Here is a 16642-nt window from a genome sequence, read left to right as displayed (position 1 = left end):
TGACCAATAACAACCCCCCCATGACAGTGCTAACCTGAACAGTGTTTATTAGCTGTGTGTCACCATGCAGTTTTGTTTAACTTCCTCTGTCTGAGTATAAAAAAGAGGGATGGTTTGCAGACAGTTATGAGACAGGAGTTGATCGAACAAAAACATCTTTTCAGTCAACTGTGTTCAGTCAACCTTATTGCTCTGTAAGTGAATTGCCCTGTTAGCAAGCTTGCTATAGCTCAGATATTTAATTCCTTCCTTCAGTAATTCTATATGAGTTGAAATTATGTACAATCCTGATAACAAAATGCCAGGGAGGGAGAAAACAGCCTTGTACAGAGAAAATAGGAAGAAGCTCAGAGAGCTACTACTGCTAGCATGTTACTGATTAGCTTGCCAGCTTCAATAGTTCACCAGCTATCTCTATGACTATTCATCACCAAGTGTTTTAAGACAGATACATTTTGCTGTGTGGCTTTCTTGTGTTACCTTAAGTCATTATAGCCATCAATTAATGAAGAACTAATCATTAAAAAAACAATTTATGTACTAAAATTATTAACTAATTTTGTGCACATCATCAATCTTTGTTAATGTACTGTACATTACTAAATGAGTTTCATATCAGTATATGTATTTACAAGACATTAAAATACAGTAATTACTGACAATTATTACAAATTTAAGAGTCTCTCTCCACTCAAAAATGTGTTTTGTTCTTGTTCCTTCAGTTGAGTTTTACTATGTAGAATACTGAAAACAGCCTTTAAGTTTCAAACTCTGTTTCTCTGAGCTCATTGAAAATCAGATTGTAAGGAATAGACCTACAAGCACAATTTGTGACATCACAACTAGTTTTGAAGCTAATCCTGGTCCAATATTCAACTTACACAAGTGTTATGTGGAAACTTGAAGCCTCCAGTGTGCAAACACTGAGAATAGACTTTACAGTGAAGTAGGAGACATCTTGTGTCCAGCTGTTAAATTTTTGAAATTACATAAATTTGCATATTCGGAGATTCTGGAATTTTTAATGAGAGAAAAAGTGGACGCCATATTAAGGATTTAACGTGGTAATTATACTTTATGTGTGGAAAAACTATATCAGATACACATTATTGTTCTGAGCAGAGTGTCTGGAGGGGATCTTTAATAATAACTGTAATAACATTAATAACTTTCTTTACTATATTAATTATTTAAACATTATCAAATTTATTTCAAAATAACACTCATTCATTAGCTTACACTAGTTATTTGGGTTCTTTACTTGCTTTGGGTAACAGAAATTCAACCTGTGTGAAATGTTTCAATATTCTTCCCTCCTCTGACAGGAAGATATTAAAAGCTGGAAAAGAAAGAGAATGTTGAAGGACAGACTGCAAAGAAATGAAGATATGCATAATAGCTGAGAATGGTGAGGTGGTGATGAATAAAAATGAGATAAATAGACAGACATGTAGATAGATAGATAGATAGATAGATAGATAGATAGATAGATAGATAGATAGATAGATAGATAGAGCTAGGGGAGTAGGAGAAGGAGAGATGACCAGCTACAGTACACAGATAGTGGTAATGCTTGCTACTGTGCGTGCTCCAGCAAACAGCTACATGTAAGCAGTTGATTTTCTGTCAGGGCGACTTGGAGCCAGCGTCAATCTACACTGGGACAAACCATTACCAGGATCACTGGAGTGAAAATGGAGCCCACGTTGGACGGCATGTTCCCAAACGTAGGCTATACACATACACACAGCCAAACGTACACACTCACAAACACATAATGTAACACACGTACACATACACAGTCAACACACACTGGCAACCCAGTTCTAAGGAGTTAGCAAAGCATTGTTTGACTGAATATAAACAGGAATATATTCACACACTGTAACGATGGCGCCTCCCACAAAGCTCCCACTGTGCCTCCAAATTACAAAGTCAGAAGTCAGGCAGATCCTTGTTAACAGCCCACAGCAGTGCTCAAAAGTAAACATCTCATTATGAAGTAATAACACTTCATTCATCTATATTTTTCTTTTTTTTCCAACATAAAGGGAAATACTGAGTTTTAGCCACTTATGGTATGTTAAAATGTGCTGTAAATATTTAGTAGTTTGGATGTGTGGGTTGATTGAGGGGACGATGAACGAGGGTGGGCACTGATCAATACAGGTGTAGGAACTTACTATAACAAAGTACATTTACTCAAGTACTGTTAAGTGTAATTTTTTGAGTTACATGTACTTTACTTAATAATAATAATAATAATAATAATAATAATAAACTTTATTTGTATAGCCATAACATGAAAGACTTTGTCTGTGTCACTACCAGTAAGCACAACATAAAGTAATTTAACTTTACTTCAGTATTTCCCTTTAATACTACAGTACTTTAGACTTCTATGTATGTTACCTGGGAGGAGGTACTGACTTAAAGACTAAAGATAGGGAACAAACATCTCTTGTGCCCAGTAAATGCCACAGATAACATGAAAGATTGTGACATGATTAACTGCAGCCTTGTTCTACAAAATGTGCACTGATATGTATCTGTGGCTGTACGATAAATCCCACTGCCCAGACGTAGGTATATGCCATATACCTGCGTATGTTCACCACTATACCGCTGATAAACAGAAAGCTTTGGTATGAATAATATGCAGAAATGAAAATGAAAATTGTGCCTAACTGAGAGTAATTCAAAAACTGTAAGTACGTTTATTAGTAAGTTTATCATTTTGATTGCATCACATGTTTTATTATATTTTGCAGTATTCATTTTAATATTTTAGTTTAACATTTTATAATTCATTTTTCTATTGATTTACCCTGTTTTCATGATGTGCATAATGCACCCACAGGGATGATACAAATACTCTGTAAATATACCAGATACTCCTCCTCAATTTGCTCCTCATAAATCTGTCCATCTGTCATGCACTCTTTTAAGCCTGATATCTGACATATGCAATGTTTTATACATGAGGCCTAAGAAGAGAGCAGGGAGAGAAAGAAGATGAGCTGAAGAAACTGGAAATAAGAAATTTGTAAAGGGCAGACAGAAAAAGAATGAGAATGAAGAGGAAGGGTGAAGAAATGGGAAATAGTGCAGGGGAATAAGATGAGCAGAAGACGGGATAGAGAAAGAATGGAGATCAGCTGGTGCGGTGTGGAGCCACTGCAGCAACAGTTGAGCGGAGGAAGTTCAGGGCTCTGCAGCAATCTGTCTCGCTGAGTTCTGCTGCACTGGGGTATGGTGTGGAGTTACAATCATAGCACAACTGATATAGCCTCCTCTGTTAGAAAGCAAACCTCTGTCTATACTTTATACACACACAAGACATGTCTATCACTCCGAAATAAACAAGAACAGGAATATGAGAAACAACCAGTGAATGAAAGGTCTGATTAAAATTTTCATACTGTTTCGCCTGCATGAGACAAACTTAAATAACGCAGTGCTGTTTCACTGAGATGGGACTGTGCTACTTAAAACCTTTTAAACCCTTTATTTGCATGTGGGTGTTCCAATAAGTAAAATGCGTGAAAAGAAAACTTTCAGACTGGTGCGTGAAAGTCAGCAGTGCTGCTGTGTGTATTTTAGTGCTGGAAATGTGATTTTAATTGCTTTTAGAGTCCAACTGCCTGAGATTACTTTGGCCTTGGAGTGTGTTTTGAAGAGCAGAGACACTGGCAAAGTGAAGGAAGCCAAAGCATAAAAGTGAAGTCAGTAATGAAATGTTTAATATGTCGTGATGGCATGAAAGTACTGTAAGACCCAGGTTGAAAATATTCAGTAATCACTTCCTCCCTAAAATAACAATAAGCTAATAAAAGGCATAAATAATAAGTCCTTGTTGATCTGTTTTGCACTTTGGGAGGGTCAAAGTCTATTTTTCATGCTGCTGCAGCATCAAAGAGTTTATTTTGGGTTCAGATTAAGCACGGAGGGTGGAAGTTGTCTTAACAAGGCAACTGCTTTTCTGAAAAACACAAGCTCTTGTTAGCGTGAGGTGAGAATAGCAACAGCTCTAACAATAGAGGTGAAATCAGCACTGAGGCCTGGAGACATTCAACATCAGTGATGAGTTTTTTTGTGACGCACAAAGTCATTTTGAAGAATTATTAGATCTCTTCTTAAGTCATTTTTTATTTGATATTCTAACATATTTTTTGTAATCAGTGGCTTTGTCACGTCTTATTGGTACCTGCATGAACTGTAAACTTTTGTTTTACATGAAAAAGCAACTCATGATGAGGTTATTCCACACCACAGACCTACATACACACACATAAAAAATAAGCGTACTTGGGACTACACAGCTCACTATGAAATGTTGGTTGCTGCCGCTTCAGCCAAGCGGAGCCGTGTGCACATGTTTATCTCTTGGCTCTAAACACCTGTCACAGGTGATGATGAAAAGCGGCACTGTAGCTGAACAATAAAGGAAATAGAAAGCACTGTTGATGAAACACAATACAGTAAAGGAATAGAGTGGCCCATAGAAATGGTTGTTTAGATCCCCAGTGGGTCATTCAATCGCCTGTGCCCTTGAACACATGGCTCTTCAGTGGAATAACTTATGATAAGTGGTACAATGCTGTTAAAGGGAGTGAGAGGGACGTTTTGCTGTGTGTGTGTGTGTGTGTATATGTGTATGTGTGTGCATCTATTAGGGTAAATGATTGTAGATTTATAGCGTTAGGTTAGTTATAAGTGTTTCCTGTAGTTTCAAGATAATAGTTTTCTTCATCAGTGTTCCTAATGTAGTGGCTGTTGAGTGTATAATATAGTATTTATTGTTTACTGAAGAGTCTACAGTTTTCATCTCAAACAAAAGCAGACATTTTTACTTGTTTTTTCAGCCTGTGCTTTCTTGATGCTGGCATTAATTCATGCCTGGCATTCAGATTATTTATGTTATTAAGTTTTACTTTAAACTGTTGAATGCACCAGTAGCTGTGTTTTGGGTAATGCTGTACAAATATATTTTTGCAGTTACAGTTTGCAGTTGTATGTTTATAAAAGTTGGTGTGCTGAATATTTATTGGACAACACCTTAATTGCACTGGCATCTGTTATTACAGCCTCAGTGTGCATAGTGGTCCCTGATCACACTAGTGCTGCACTGAGCTTTTTGATGCCTTGTCAATATGTTAGCCCTGCTGATTCTACATATTTAGTGGTCTCACTGATGTAAAATGTGAGCTCTAAAGTTGGTGGTAATATTAACATGTTTATTGCATTATACAAGTCCTAAAAATGCCGTTCTGTATGTCCTCTTCCTTGTTCTCCCTCTTTATCCCCTCTTTACCTTCAGTGGAGCTGTGGTTCAAAATATCACGAGCTGAGCTGTTGTTAATTGAAAAAACTTAATCTGGCATATTAATTCCCACAGCTAAATCACGTATCAAAGGATGTAATTCATTTTTAATTTTGCTTTGCAGCGTTTTCCACATAACAGACGCAGCAGCAGACAGACTGAGAGCAAAACAAAAACACAAACAGCCGCTTGGGAGATGAGAAGCAGTGCAGTGGAGGGGACACAGAGGGGGCACTATACAGCTATAATGAGAGGTGTGTGTGTGTGTGTGTGTGTGTGTGTGTGCGCGCACATGTGTGTTTTGTGGTATACATCATTGCACCACTGACTGTGCGATTGCCTGACCCAAGGTTTCAGCGCATTACCACCTTAACAGCTTTGTGGCTGGATTTATTTGTTGAGTGCACACACACACGCACTCACACCTGTGCACACTGACAGCCACTCTCTCGCTCACAGCTGGGTCGCTGTCAAATGTATGCAGGTTGAGAATGAATTTTCAAATGTGACGTCCATGCGTATGTGATAAACAATTTCACCAGGGCTCATCCACTCTGCACAGAAACACACAGTGGCATCACAGTGTTTCAAACTATCCGGTAAGCATTACCAAGCATTGTTTGTTAACTGGTCCTGCCTGGAAGTCTAGTTTCTGTTTCTGTTGTTTTTGATATTTTTCTCCACATCATCTCCTTTTCCATAGTCTCAGTACAGTCATAAAGTTAAGTCTTAAAGCTCGGGATAAGTCATTTCTTTCTCTCACTTTGAAAAAAATTCAGCTCTCACAGATGTGTTTTTGCCTTCCACTTGTGTCTTTCCATTGAATTTGTGTGCAAAGTGCTGCCTCTAAAATCATCAAACTTCCATACAAATGACCAGAATGAAATCTTTCAACAACTGGTCAGAAACTGTTTTCCTGCACTTTGAGATAGACTTTCAAATGTCATAGTTTGAATACAAAAACATACTTTCTTTCAAAGTCCCCCTTGGATCAAAAATATGTTTTGCTTATTGTACTTGTACAATACTTGGATGTTTGAATTTCATTGTGCAGAATGAAGTTTGTAGGGCTGTAGTCTCCTGGTCGATTGGTGGGTCGATATGCTCTTGTCCGACCAAATTCTCATTGGTTGGACAATTGCTGTTGTTACACCTGGACTTCTTCTTCACTTCTGGGACTTCCAACTCTTGAGAAGATAGAGCTTTGTTTGTTTGTTGGGTAGATAACTCTGGTTCACACTCCAACATGGTGGGTGGTGGTAATGCACCTTGATGCTGGTTGCCACCCGCCATAAAGTAGAAAAAAGGAGAAGACAGCACTTCACACTCAGCGGCAGGCCAAGGAGACAGCCACCAACCAGTTACACTTTTGAAAGGAACAATATTTTCATATTCATATATTATAGATTAGGGAGAAGGAGGTGATTTTCGCAAATAATTTGAATCTTTTTTATAGTAGGTATGACACAGGGAACTTCAATACAACATGGTGTGCACCAAAATTCCTATTTAAGCTCTATTAGTTCTTACAGAGCACGAAATTGCAGTTAGCCTTGCCTGCACTAAACCAAACAAAGCCCCAGGCCCTGATGACCTGACTGGTCAAGTACTTAAAGATTATGCCCCTCAGTTGACAAGTGTTATCACTCAATTGTTTCAGCTCCTGCTGGACAAGAGCACTGTACCTAGCTCCTGGAAACTGTCAAATATAGCGCCTGTACCCAAGAAATCAGGAGCTAGCCTTTTAAATGATTTTAGACCAATAGCGCTTACCTCTATTATATGCAAATGTATATAAAGGGTTCTATCTAAGCACCTAGCATCATCTGTGGTCTGTCATCTTGATCCCCTCCAATTTGCATATAAAAAATCAAGAGGCTCTGATGATGCAACTCTAACTTTAATTGATACAGTGGCCAAACATCTCCAACTGACTACACGCTATGCCAGAGTTTTATTATAGTTTATATTGATTTTAGTTCAGCTTTTAATAAAATGAAGACATCTGACCGTCCACAAAGAGTGTCCTCTAAGAACTGACCATTTTAAATACAGGCGTGCCCCAAGGTACCATTCTATCAGCCGTATTATTTTCAGTGTACTCAAATGTGTTCAGAATCTAAGACTCAGATTTTAGCTTACTTAAATATGCGGATGATATAGCTCTCGTCAGCCTCCAATGTGAAGGGGACACTACAGGGGAAAGTGTATTTTAATCATGTGACATCCCTCCAGAACTGGTGTCATTGGAGTGCTCTTGAGATAGACATTAGTAAAACCAAATAAAGTCATATCCAGTAACAACTACATCTCAGATTTATGTCAACCCCTAATAATCATGGGTTATCCTGCTGAAAAGGTTAATTGTTTTATATATTTAGGAATTTATACAGATAGCCACCTTAATTTTATAGATAACAGATTATGTTTTTAAAAAAGCTATGCAGAGATTCTACCTACTCAGGAAGCTTGATGACTTTGGGGTGAGACAGAATATTCTTGTAATGGTGTACAAGAATCCAGTGGAAAGCATCTTGTCTTTTAACATAATCATGTGGTACAGACACGTGGATGTCAAATGCAAAGGGAAACTGACAAGAGTGGTTAATACGGCCAGTAAAATCATGGAGAAACCACAGATGCAACTAAGTGGCAGGCATGTACTGACTACCAAAAAGAAAACTTGACATAACAAGTGATCAGTCCCATCCTTTGTCCCACAATTTGAATTGCTTGCCTCAGGAAGGTGTTTTAGACTGCCACGAGCCACCAAAAATGTCTACAAGAAATCATTTGTCCCAAGCGCAGTTAAATTGTTAAATTGTTAAATTATTAAATACATAGTCAATTGTACAGGGCCAATCTTGGACAATAAAATTCTAACCTAACCTAACCTAAGAATTTATAACTGGGTAATTGAACTTGTTTTGTAGAAAAAACACATCAGATATAATCTATTACTTAAAGAAGAGCATTTTAATATAGGTTTAAACGTGTGTGGAAGGGATCTTTAAAGTTTGGGACAAACCTCCTGTCAAAAATAAAAGATGAAAATCAAAGGATGAATTAACTATGACACCACAGCAAAAACTGCCCAGCTCTGTCTTTAAAGTAAAAAAGTTAAAAAAAAAAATAAAAAAAAGTTAAAACATGACCACATGTTCAAATGGTCCAAAGGCATTCTTCAAAATAAGCCCAGAAGAATGAAAATGTCTTTTTAACACCTGGCATCCTAACCACAAAGCTGACCAGCCATCCACAGCTTTCAATGGCAAATCAGCAGAATTACAACAGCTTAGCCCTTCACTCACCAGCACCTCTTAGTCTCTTATACATTTCTCCTTTTGTCCTTCTATCCCTCTTCCTCATGGAATATCCGGACTATCCTTTCACAGGCTCCATTATCACTGATCTGCAGTCACATTATACAGTGGTTAGCTCTGGTGTCACTGTCTCCGTCTGTCTTTTCTTAATATTTCCCACATTCTCTTTTTTCCATTCTGCCTTGTGGTTTTCACTCTGTCTCAGACCCTTTCATCCTCCTTTCCTTTGAGTTAAGAAACACTACCCTGGTTTCAAGGCCATGGTAGCACCCTCTTTCAGTTACAAAAAACCGATTCAGCTGCATCACACTACTTTTGTATTAACATCAAATGCAGGTTACTACAAGTCAAAAATAAAACCATTTGGAAAGGTGTGAAGGTTTAAAAACATTTTGTCTTATAGGCAACAAGTCCTTATCCTGAAATGATCCGCCACTTCTATGGTTAAGGTCTGGTAAAGTTTAGGCAACAAAACTGCTTGTTTAAGGTTGGGAAGACATTACCATCATGTTACAATCAATTAATCAAACAAGAGTCACAGTCCTCTGTGTCAAAGACGCACACTTTTTTGAACCCACCATCTGTCCAAACTCTATAGAATTATAGAGTCGATTCTGAGCATCCAATGGAATATTTTGAGCACAGGATAAGAGTATGCATGCACATCCAAACCGAAGTGGGCAGGTGCTGAGCCAAACTTGAGCAAGAAGCCAAAAAACAAAGAAATAGCATGCACACTGCAGGGCTCCAATGTCCATTAGAATAGACGTTCTGAGCACACCTACTCTTCATCAGACTCAAGCTCAAAACATCACCTTTGTGTAATAAATTCTAGTGGACAGTGGAGCCCTGCAGTATGTGAGCTATTTCTTTGTTTTTTGATATTTTGAGCACAGACAATTTGGCAAGCACGTGAATTATATTTTGTTGAGAAATTTGAGCAAAAAAAAAAGAAAGTATTTCTGTGTTTGCTATTATCCACATAAGCACACAATAATAACTTCTGTCACTCATTTTTACCGCACACTCACTCTGCATGCAGAGAGTGCAATTTCAGCTGATCTGAGAACTGGAGCGGGTAATTTTTGATTGGTGAAACATGAAAACAAATGCATTGAGAGATGTATTCATTTAGTTGGCTCAGATGAAGTTTACCTTTGCGGAATTTCTCTATAACTCTAACCCTATCTTAATTATTTCCACTACGAGAACAAACCTGTTTTCATCCAGGAAGGTCAAACTGAACGGTCAAGCAAGTAGAGTTTCAGTGTCTTGCTCCAGGACACTTCAGCAGGACAGATGCTTGCCAACATCTGTCCTGCTGATTGGAGGCATACACATGTCACCTCTAGGAAACCTCAAGAAAAATGCTGAACATTTCTTTTGACAGTGTGACCTGCATCTGGTGAAGTCAGCCAACTAGAATTCAGAAATACCCATCAAATAATCACTTCATTCAAGTATTGCAACCCACATGTTCGTTTGATTCGGGGGATAAAATGTGCTAAGAGCTGCCAGCTTTCATTGTTTTATGGGTGGCTCAGTGCAGTATAACATGTCCAGTGTTGTCCTACTCTTCCTCCTTCCCCACAGAGACCCTCCTCTTCCTCCTCCTCCTTCTCTTCTCCTTCTTATCCTACCCTGGAAGGTTGAGAGGAGATCCGGTAATGACAGGATTTTAAAAGAACCCCCATGGTTCGACTCTTAACACCCGATAGGCTGACTGGTTACACCCAGCACACTCACACACACACACACACACTCTGTCTCTTTCTCTTTCCCCCTCACACACACAGACACAAACACACATCCCTGTTCCCTGCACTAGAATTAGCCGTTGGCTGTACTCCAGTCAGATCCGCTCAATATTCCACCCTTCCAAAAAACCACCCTCTCTCTTCTCATTGTTCACTGAAGGCCAAACGTTGCCACAGTCATAGTTGTGTCACAGCACGATCAATCATCCGTCAATGTGAAACGGCTACACCAATACAAAGAAAACACAATACAACTGCACTGTAATTTTCCCAAAACTCCTCCCTACTCACCTGACTTAAAATCTGTCCTTTTGGATCTCCATCCTACCTCCTGACCTCCATCCGGTCCACTGTCTCCCTCTCCTGCACTATCACTGTGCCCATTGCTCCCTCATGGTTACAAGCAGACATCACAGTTATTATCACCTCGATGTGATTCACTCAATTCATTCATTACCCAGCTGGTGACCCTCTCACACATACGCAGAAATATTCAGACAGACCTCAAGTTCATTTACACATGCAGACATAATGCTTGCTTGTAACGTTGCCATTACTAGTCTCAGTAACAATCTGACAATTGGTGGTGACTTGTTGGCTTGAGGTGTGGGGAAACAGTTAGCCTCTACCAAAGAGAAACTGTAGTAACCCTACAGTGACCAGACATCCTGGTTTGTCCGGGATTGTCCTGGTTTAAGCCGGGTGTCCTGAGTCCTGACAAATATCACTAAAACAATAAAATGACGTTTATCATGTTGTGTCCCACTCATTATTAGCTACCCCAATACAAAAACATAAACAATGCACCAAGTGTCTGAATTCAACACCGATTTGTCTGTATGTGTGTCAATCAATCAATGTGTCATTGTCAAGACTGTTGCTAGCCTATGACGCTTGCAGCTCTTTCTGACAGAACCTGTCAGTATGCTAACGGTTAGCTGTCATGCCAAGTGGGTCAGTGGGTCTTTTTCTAAAGAGCTCCAGGAGGCTTACTCCTTCCTCCATAAAGTACCTGGCAACGAAAATGCTGCGTTCTGCACACAATGCAAGAGTACATTTTTGGTCGCGAACGGTGGAAATGCCGATATAAAAGATCATATTAAGATGGCCGAACGTTAGCGGTGGTTCCCCTGAGAGCTGATTCCCAGTTCTTTCTTGGTTTTTGTTATTAAGGAGGTGCAATTGTGATTTAATGTTTTGATGTTTTAATCTTTGTGAACTTGCAACCAGCTCATGGCATAGTGTTGTGAAGATGTAGGTTATTTTTATGTTATAGCCGATAAAATTATTTATAGGTCACAAAGAGATTTGTACCATTTTGTTTAAAAAATAAAATTAAAAAAAAGCTGACAAAGAATGTGTCACAGTCAGCAATTTAGCTGGTGGTGTTGAGAGGTGCGCTCAGTAGGTGTGCTAAGCGCTGAAATAATTGCCCCCCATCCCAATGAAAACACCTATGTTGTGTGCATAAGCGCATACACATACGCGTGCATACGGGTCCTCGTTTGGGGGTTTAAAAATATGGTTATCCTAAGTAACCCCAAAGTTGTCTTATTTACATATTGAGTGTTGAGTGTGGGCTTGCTAACGTCACCCACTAGTCAGCAGAGTATGTGAGGACGGGACTTGGAGTGCTAAGTGCAGTTACTGGCCAACATTTAGCCAGCTGTTTATGGTCAGTACATACTGTACATCCAAACCACTCTTGTTTTCTGTTTCTATAGTATGACATGTGATTTCAAATTATTTAAAGGGGGCATGACATGCTTCTTGTGATTTTCTGTCATTTAAATACTGTTATAAAACTTGAGATGAAAATATGTAAAAATGCTCCCAGAAAGTCAAAAACCAGGGCTTCAGCCTGCTCTGAACACTTCATTTGCAAAGTTACCTCTACTTCCTTCTTGTTAAGATGTCTGATTGTTCGTGCATTTTTTCCCACAAAGGGCCGTCCATTCTGTAGTCTTTGTTGCTAAAGTTGTTGTTAAAGTTGTTCCACAGGCTGTTGTTTGGCCATTTGCATATTTTGGATTGGATTTGGGCTCAAATATGTACATATATATTTGGGAAGTTTATATTTTGAGTACAGAACAAGAAAAAGAAGCGAAATCTGACTTCTAATAAAAACTAGTTTTTTGAACTGTAAATCATGCAAATATATTTCAGCAGAGTTCCGGCATAAAAATGTAGACCTAAAAATGTGCATGATATACCCTCTTTATAGATAATGTAACAAGTTATGTAACTGTAATCTGCTGTTGAGTAAATAGTAATGTAATTACTTTTTCAATGAGGCAACATATAGTTTTAAAATTGTAGAAAATGTGTAATGTCTAGAATAAATATAAATATTTATACAATAACTTGGATGGAAAGTTATTTGTGTCTGATTTTAAATGAGATTCTGACACATTTGTAAATGAGCGGATTGATTCTGACATCCATCCACCTCTCTCAGTTCCTACCTGGAGTTGGTCATGTCAGTCTGTCCTCCCTGACTCTTCTCCAGCCCGAGCTTGGTGAAAATCCCCACCAGCACCATGATGGCCACCACTCCACAGATAATATACACGATCATGTGGGTCCGATCCCGGTCTGGTTCCTCTTGGACCTCTGTGACGGGTGCCGCCGGTTTTCCAGTGTTTGCCCAGACGGGTGTGTCATAGTTGGAACAGGAAGTCTGGTCCAAACTGTGGACTTTGAACTGACAGCAAAAGCGGTAGAAGCAGGAACCACAACAGAACAAGTAGATACCTGCGTTACAGTTGAAGGGTGGATCCCACTGGCCCATGACATCATAGTAACCCCAGCAACGGTTACCGCCACTTGGAGCTGTTTGGTCCTCCACATCTGGTGTGGGCGTTGCCAGTGCGGCCTCTGATAATATAGAGGGCTCTGTTGTCTGGTTGTTGGCAGAGACTTGGGCCAAAACTTGACCTGACGGCCACGAGTTCAGTCCACCCAGAGAGGTCATACCCAGAAGAATGGCCAATGAGAAGCTTACCAAGAGTGGATGCATATAGGTGGCCATCTTGGATCCTGTGATTACTCCAATGTCTTGTGATGGCTCAGTGCTGATGTGTAATTGTTAATGGTGGCCCAAATTAAAGCTCCTAGGTTTAAAAAACAACAGAGAAATATGTAAGTTAAATACCCTTCTCATCCAGAGAAATGTCTTTTAGGTTTTAGAAATCATTGAGATGTCAGTGAGAGAAGAAAACAGTTTAGATAAATCAAAGTAGTTTTCAGTTTAGCCTATATTCATGCCTGGAGGAAAAATAAAGAGCATTCAATTAACGTTGTGGGAGTTATTACTGCACACAGTTACAGATAGCTAAATTGCCGTCAAGAGGCAGAGGAACAAGTGAGTGAAAGAAATCAATCTCCCATCTCAACGTGCTCCTAACAGGAGTGAATGAGTCCCTTGTGAGCAGGCACTCACATGCACAGACACATCACAGTCTCTGGCAATTTACTGTACTGTATGTGTGTAGGTGTGTGTATCAAAGCAAATAAATATTCCCAAATTTCAGGAAATGTCACCTTTTCACAATGCCATATGTCATCAGCAGACAGCAGAGGCGGTTTTAGACAAGTCCAAATCCAGTTGCTCGGAGGGAATCCAGTTTAAGAGGGCGTGTTACCTACGAATGAACTTGCCTCTGGCATTTCCAGCAATAAGCTCCCCCCGCTGAGTGGATGAATAATCCGTGAAGGTGAGAACCTGATGGTGCCACCAGAAAAAGAAGATTCCTCTCAAACTTGCAGATAGTCATGGGCTCCCACATGAGAGGCTTTTGAATCTCTTATTCCTTAGTGGAAAACAACTCTAATACTCAACGTTAGAGTCAAATCAGTTCTGATGTCCAGGAAAACTCTGACCAGAGTGCGTTGTTTTCCACTGGAGTTGCCTGTCTCCTCCACTTGTCCCTCTCAGCTTAACTTGCGTCTATCATCCTCCCACTCTCAATGTCACTGTTCAAAGGAAGCTTTTTTATTTTAGTGGTGGGCATCTTTTTGCTGCCACCTTGGTCCACTGTGAAGAACGTTACTCCTGCCTTGTACTTCCAGTATTTCACTCTCTAATGAGTGATATCAGATATTCTTTTTCAAATTGTGTTAAATATTTATTTCCAATCTCCAGCCAAAGACCTAACAGGTGTTAACTGTTCTTTAAAACATTACTCCAGGCTCTCATCAAGCTGAAATCCTATGATGATTACGGTCCAAAAGCGTCCCCCTTGCACCTGAGGTGTTTTTTCTCTTACACACACACACGCTCTCTCTCATACACACATTCACAAACAGCTCCAATCCCCCTGGTGACAGTGCTCTGCCAGTGTCAGTCTGTAGCTTTTAAGCGACACACAAGGAGTCCAATGGCTTTTAGTGCTCGGTGTGTGCAGGGCTCCTGTTGCTATTGCTCCGCGCGCACACTCCACTGAAACTCCTCCTATCCCAAGGATCCCAGGATCTCTAACAGAGCCAGGACAACAGCTGGGTACTCTATCTGTATCAGCCTGCTCTGTCCTGTCCTACAAGTGCTAAGGCAAAGGGGGAGAGGAGGGAGGAGGAGAGGGGGGAGGGCTAATGTTGTGATACTGAATCTCTGATCTTAACGCCTTCGTGCTGCTGCATCCAAGACGCGAGAGAAGCTGTACAAAAAAAAAGAAAAAGATAAACGTGCTGGAATTACTTGTGGAGTGGAGTGTCCCACATAACGGATTGTTGTTTTTCCTTCTCCTTCTTTAGTTTTCTTTTGACTCAGTTCTTGATTGTGTCTCTTTGTTTACCTTCTATCCTCTCTCTCTGATGCCTCTTTTTCTCTCTTCCACAACTTACCTCACACTCTCTTTCCTCTCAGCCCGAGCTGGGCTGTGGGGATTTTGTCGTAGCTGAGGAAATATCAGCGTGAGGTCAGAGAGCCTGTGGACTGCCCTCTGCACTTGCACAAGCCTCGCTGGAATAATACTCCCCAGCCCATTCGGACGGCAGAGACAAGTGGAGATGCGTCAGCCAAGCAGCAATGTGGCACCGAGGGCAGATCAAAAAATATCCTGTTTTCAAAAGAAGCCCCCTCGGAAATATAGGACTGCAGCAGAAGCTCTTTGTGGTTGTTATTGTTGTTGGTTCAACAACTCAGTTGCATGCTTTTCAAATTTTCCATTTGTATCAATGTATTTTTTTTTTTGTCTTTTTTTCCCCCACTGAGCAAAAAATGGACAAAAAAATCTCAACGCATTAATATGCAACAGTTTTTAGGCAAATGCCGCTTCCAATTTTTTCATGCAATGGATTCACTCTGCTGTCAATTCAGTCCTTGTCCGGCTGCAGCTTCTATGAAAACAGGCATAATTTGATATATATGTATAGGAATTTTATATATATATCATATGTATGTGTTTTCACTGGTGCTCTGCTTGTGGGATGCTCCAAACAGAAGTGGGAAGAGACAGGAGAACCAGAAGCAATAAAATGCTTTTTTTTTTTTTATTCCATCCTCCCCCTTTGTTGTTGCATCTTCATCAGTGTGTATTCCCTTATTTTCTTGTTGCCTCAGTCTGCTCAGTGCGTCTGTATCCCATCCGCTGGTGATGCTCGCGCTGCTGCCGCCACCGCTGCTGTTCTCTGTCAGGACTGGATGACAATGTCTCACATACACACACTCTCTTTCGCTCACTCCTCCCTCTCTCTCTCTCACTCCTCCCCTCTCCCTCTCTCTCTCTCTCTCTTACACACACACACACTCACTGATATCTTTTATGGGCAAATGAGCGCAGCTCTTGCTTGCTGACTCTCCCTTTCACTCTCTTTCCTCACTCTCTCATTATGTGTCACTGATACTCTTCTTCCCACGTTTTTGTTTTCTTTTTGCCTCACTTCTTGTCCTTTTTCCCTAATGCTCCCTCTATTCCTGTCCTTTTTTTTATCCGTTCATCTCTGTTTACCTCCTGTCTGTCTAACCTTTTCAGTTTGCTTTGGCTGCCTCTCTTGCCCTTACCTTCTTTGTTCCATTTACCCATTATTATTGAGTTGCTCCTTTCATCCTTTCCCTGATTCTCTGTTTTTTTCTTTTCCCCCATGTGTTACTTTCCTTTCCCAAAATGACTGTCAGTCCAACAAATGAGAGCAGTGGTGTTGACTGAGTGGCAGTTTGTAATGTGCCGGCATGCTTGTGTACTGCATGTTTGTGTGTGTGTGTGGCTTGGTGAGTGTTTGTGCCTGTGCGTAATTACTGC

At 40.1% G+C, this 16642-nt stretch overlaps 1 protein-coding gene across 1 annotated transcript in view; it reads right to left on the bottom strand.

Moving 5' to 3' along the window:
* LOC121884583 (protein shisa-8) overlaps nucleotides 1–14085 on the bottom strand; it is a 101841-nt gene extending 87756 nt beyond the window's left edge. The window contains exons 1-2 of the mRNA XM_042393441.1: nucleotides 13947–14085; nucleotides 12869–13516 (exon numbers count right to left, since the gene is read on the bottom strand). Coding sequence (XP_042249375.1) covers nucleotides 12869–13434 — 566 coding nt within the window. The 5' untranslated portion in view covers nucleotides 13435–13516; nucleotides 13947–14085. The remainder of the gene's footprint in view (nucleotides 1–12868; nucleotides 13517–13946) is intronic.
* Nucleotides 14086–16642: the final 2557 nt, after the last annotated feature.

This window comes from Thunnus maccoyii, chromosome 18 (genome assembly GCF_910596095.1).
Source record: "Thunnus maccoyii chromosome 18, fThuMac1.1, whole genome shotgun sequence".
Lineage (NCBI taxonomy): Eukaryota > Metazoa > Chordata > Actinopteri > Scombriformes > Scombridae > Thunnus > Thunnus maccoyii.
This window is presented reverse-complemented; position numbering and strand designations above follow the sequence as displayed.